Here is a 4,498-nt window from a genome sequence, read left to right on the forward strand (position 1 = left end):
ACAATTTCACATTTGAAGAAAATAGGAAGAGCACTCAGCTTCCCCTAGAGAATCATCCTGAGAGGAGTCCAATCACAGATACTACACCGAGTGAGAGTCGATGCCTGGAATATCCAGGAAGATGTATATATATGTGTGTATATTTGCATCAGATGATTTAATCAGTTGATCAACAGAAGCACAAGAAAAGACTTTGTTTGAAAAATTCACGATGATGTTTTAGGTAAGATATATCATTATATTTGAAAAATAACAAGTCAACAATTCCTGCTTCTCCCCCTACATACCTGCAGGTGAAGTCCTGTTTTAGATTCTTTTAGCCTTGTAAATGCTGGATCAGATAATAATTTTTTAGCAAATGTTGGTTTTTGTCAGGTGCTACAATGTCTCATTTATCTTCAGTAGACAAAGGCTGATCATTCTGGTTCTCACCATCGTTGACATACAGATGTTTTCATATCCAAAGAGGAAGAAGCTTCTTAGCCATCTAACTTCTTTGTATTCTTAAGAAATTTAAGAGGCATTCCAAGTCCCTCTACCTTTGTTTCACCTTTAGTCTTCTCGCTGTTATGTTTCTTATCTTTATCAGCCACAGGTTTCTTCTCTTTTTCTGCATTCTTTTGATCTTGCAGGTGCTGTATCCAGCAAGCTCCAAGTTCCCATCTCATGAAGACGTTTTCGTCAGTCTTCTCTTCGTCAAGCCTAGCTAGACTGTCATTTAACAATTTCTCTACAAAAGCTTGGCCTACAGTAAGCTCCTCATGCTTTGAGCTCATAGCGTGATTAGCTGCTCTTATCTGCTCTTTTATAGGTTTCGCGTGAAGAAACATTCTCTAACTGAAAGTAGTCAGTAACTACATTAGAAGCAATTATATAGATAGATGAGAACGAAAGATGTACATGCATCCTAGGCTACCTGTTAATGTTTTGAGCATTAGCTCCCCCATCAGGTTGGTCCTCAATATCAATGGCTTGCAAAGGGTCCAATTTACTTTTGTCAAAGTTGTTGACTTTCACGATTGCAATATAACCACAATACCACACATTCATGACGCCCAAGGTGATGAAATCCTATATTAATAACAATGAATACAATTCCTCACAAAAAAGAAAGAATAAAAAAGAAAAGAAAGGAAACAACGAATACAAGAAGAAGAAAAACACTTGGTATCACAGTTTATTAAAAGAGAATAATAGTGAATACAGAGTTAAGAGTTTATCCCACATGAGTTGTTGTCTTTTCAGCAGCAGTGATTCCTTTCAGTAAGTTTCTCTCTATAAGATGTTTGCGGTCCATTCCCGTTTTCCTATTCCCATCAATCTTTGTATCCAACTTGCAGCTTGCATCTGAAGTATCTCTGGTGACAGTAATGCTGAAATCCCCTACTGTCTCGAAGTGCAAAATTTCATCTTTCTCAATTGAAGAAGCAATACGTTTTTCCATTACATACTGTATGGAAGCAATCGCTCTAAAAATTGCAACATCTACAAAAAGGCTATGGAGCAGAAAAGCTCTCCTATCTCGTATATGCCTCTCTTCTACAGTTTTGCACAGCATGGAAGTGAGAAGTAGAAACTCATTAGCCCAAGGTATCATGTCACTCCTATTTATAAACTTGAGTAGGCATTAGTACATACATTTGGACCGCATTGGTTCGGAGAAACCTGGAATCGAAGAAGGCTTGTAACATAATGATCCATTTTAGTTTCTATTAATGTAGATACCTTTATGTAACATATATGTTAGCAATATATATAGAACACACAATGCTGATTTAAAGCAAACGACATATACATCGTATTCCCGAAACTCGATCAGATGATACATTATCAATCTTTTGAAATGTGAGATATGAATAAGTCAACATTGTAATTGCACCAGTAATAAAACTATTGTTGTAATACTATACAAACTATATAAAGCATTACTTTTGAAAAGAAAATATACATCGATAAAAATCTAGTCAAATTCCATAGCGAATGACTGACCTGCAGTGCTCTAAAATCCTCGTGATAGATGTTTCTTCAGTCCCAGTTATCCGAAACTTATGTTTTCTCAAATGGGCAGAAGATTTGTGTGGATAACTTAGCTATTCGTGATTGACACACAATTATGGATGATGACTGGTGGACTATTTGCATAAATAAAAAGGACTGCAAATTTTTAGTAGAGACAAAAGTAACTGCACATAAATATCATGTTTTTACATTATAAAACAAGGTTTTCCAAAAAACGAATCTTGACTTAAAAGATTCGAAGACATAAATAGTGTTAGAAGTAAGTTTTGGTTTCATCACCCAATCACTTACGCAAAAGCGAATTTGCTCTTGTAAATAGTATTTGGTTTGATAAATCAAGGGTATATGCATACAATTATAAAAAGGCAACAAGAGTTTGTTACATTATATAAATTTAAAATTGGATAGGCAACAACACAAAAAATTGTGAAGCTTTGAAAATGAAGTAATAAATTTGAAAACTATATCATATTTAACACACAAACCATATCATTCATAAAGTCAATATTAAAGAAACATAAAGATCTAAACATAAGTTCTTTGTCACATTATCTAAGCTGATAAAAACTTCCAACAATAAGATTCACAAACTCGTAGACCTAAATTTATTGACTTGACATTTATTCTTCTAAGACTAAGACATCTAAACTCATTCTCCTGATGAAATTTCCAGATAGCTGCAAGAATGCCCATAGCTTCAGTAAATAATTTATCTGCTTCTTCTTCGTCTTTGATCTTAGCAGCAAAAGAAAATTGACTTGAGCAGTAGTAGGAACATTTTCGCTAGGGACATAATCAGGATCTGAATTCTCAACCTTCATTTTTTTTGTTAACTTCATAAGAGCTCTCCTCATCATCATAATACTCCTCAATCGATGGTTCTTCTTCATCGTCATAAAGTCGATTTGAAGTAACAATTGCTTGCTTGTTGGTTGAGTGACCCTCATTTATCATCTTTTTTATCACCTTCATCGTCACATGATGAAATTTCAATAATTTAAAATATGAATAATGTAAATATTTAAAATATACAGACAACCCAAATGTAAATATTTAAAATGTGAATAATGTACGGATCTGGGTTTACTGTTTTTTTTATGGCTGAGAATAAATGAAGGCAAGGGATGCACACTGAATGGCTTTACAGTCTTATTAGAATTTTGCATAATACTTCCATTCTCAGTGGATGCTGAAAGCTGAGCAGGAGCAGAATTTCTCCCTGAAAATTATAGATAACTGATCAATTTACTGAAAAGACATATTTGCATTAGTTACATTAACTCTAGATGAATGTCCTTACTGTCCTTATCAAATGCTACTAACTCTAGATGAATTACTGTCCTTACTTATCAATTGCTGTTAACAGTGAGAAATAAAACTACACCTCTTCCAGTTCATGGAGATATTCTCTTCATACAAGGATGTCAACGTCAATGAGTTCTCATAGGTTGATGGAACGTGATAACATGTCAACAAGGGTATGTCATCCCTGTCAACTCCTTAGAATGAGCTGCTGCATCAGAAGCCAGAATGCTGCCGATGGAGATGTTGATTACATTGACAAGGTCGTTGTTGAGCTACAACGAAAGAAGTCATGGTCTTGTTACCTTCACAGGGCAAAGCATAAAAAAAAACCAAAGGATTGACAGTAATTGCCTTGTCATTCTCATACTCCAAGTTAGCAGACAACCAACTGATGCAAATCCCAGTTTTAGCACTCATAATCTATGATATTCTTCCCTGCAATATTAGAGCTTTTCCCTAAGTTCTGAGCAGCTTAACTTCATGCACATATATGATACATATATGATATATCACTGTTGGCTTTATGGTTCATCACAAGAACATAAACCATCGCCAACATTCAATTACATATGTCATTCTTGGGTTTATGGTTCAACACAAGAACATAACACCTTGTCAAACACCACCCAAGTTATGTCATATGTCGTACGCTGCTCATATCTAACAAATTGTGCATCCTCGATTTCTAGTTATCACATTCCTAGCATTTAAAGCCTGGCACAATAAGACATTACCATGTACAGGCTTCATGTTTTAAACTATAAGAAGCATTCTCAGAAATAAAGATATGCTCTCACAGGACTCCATTGTCTTTTTCCACACAGTTATGGATTTGAGAAGATCAAAAGTATGATAGCTTTTCGTAAGTGATATAATAGAAAGGTATATTGTTCAAAAATCATGTGAAATACGGACCAAAAGGTAAACAAAGATGCAAATTGGCAATATAGACAAATTGAGGCCAAGAATATCTTACCCATTGAAAACCCTCCTTATCTTGTAGTGCTGCACCTATCAGGCTCTCACCAAAATTTGCAATCTGGAACGCTATAACACATACAATAGCCTGCGATACATCAATCTGCACGAGAAAATTGACGAAGATGGTGAAAAATGAAATAAGTTAAATGTGGAAAAAGAAACATGAGCATACTCGTACATGTTAACAGTCATA

General features: G+C 34.9%; 1 protein-coding gene across 2 annotated transcripts; it reads right to left on the bottom strand.

Annotated features, from left to right (window-relative positions):
- Nucleotides 1-222: 222 nt before the first annotated feature.
- On the bottom strand, nucleotides 223-4,498 carry LOC109828534 (protein TSS-like). Of its 2 annotated transcripts, XR_002243740.1 has the most exons (6): nucleotides 4,484-4,498; nucleotides 4,301-4,405; nucleotides 3,404-3,596; nucleotides 3,107-3,238; nucleotides 1,639-2,985; nucleotides 1,078-1,539 (listed from the first exon to the last, which is right to left on the bottom strand). XR_002243740.1 is itself a non-coding variant. In XM_020395507.1 (4 exons), exons 2-4 carry the CDS (start codon nucleotides 1,442-1,444, stop codon nucleotides 834-836), a joined length of 378 nt encoding a protein of 125 aa, XP_020251096.1. In that variant the 5' UTR covers nucleotides 1,445-1,539; nucleotides 1,639-3,100; the 3' UTR covers nucleotides 223-833. The 2 variants fall into 2 exon arrangements, 1 of the variants encoding a protein (XP_020251096.1); XM_020395507.1 differs by lacking the exons at nucleotides 3,107-3,238; nucleotides 3,404-3,596; nucleotides 4,301-4,405; nucleotides 4,484-4,498 and adding exons at nucleotides 223-837; nucleotides 917-1,071 and having other exon boundaries at nucleotides 1,226-1,539; nucleotides 1,639-3,100.

This window comes from Asparagus officinalis, unplaced genomic scaffold, assembly GCF_001876935.1.
Source record: "Asparagus officinalis unplaced genomic scaffold, Aspof.V1 AsparagusV1_Un2219, whole genome shotgun sequence".
Lineage (NCBI taxonomy): Eukaryota > Viridiplantae > Streptophyta > Magnoliopsida > Asparagales > Asparagaceae > Asparagus > Asparagus officinalis.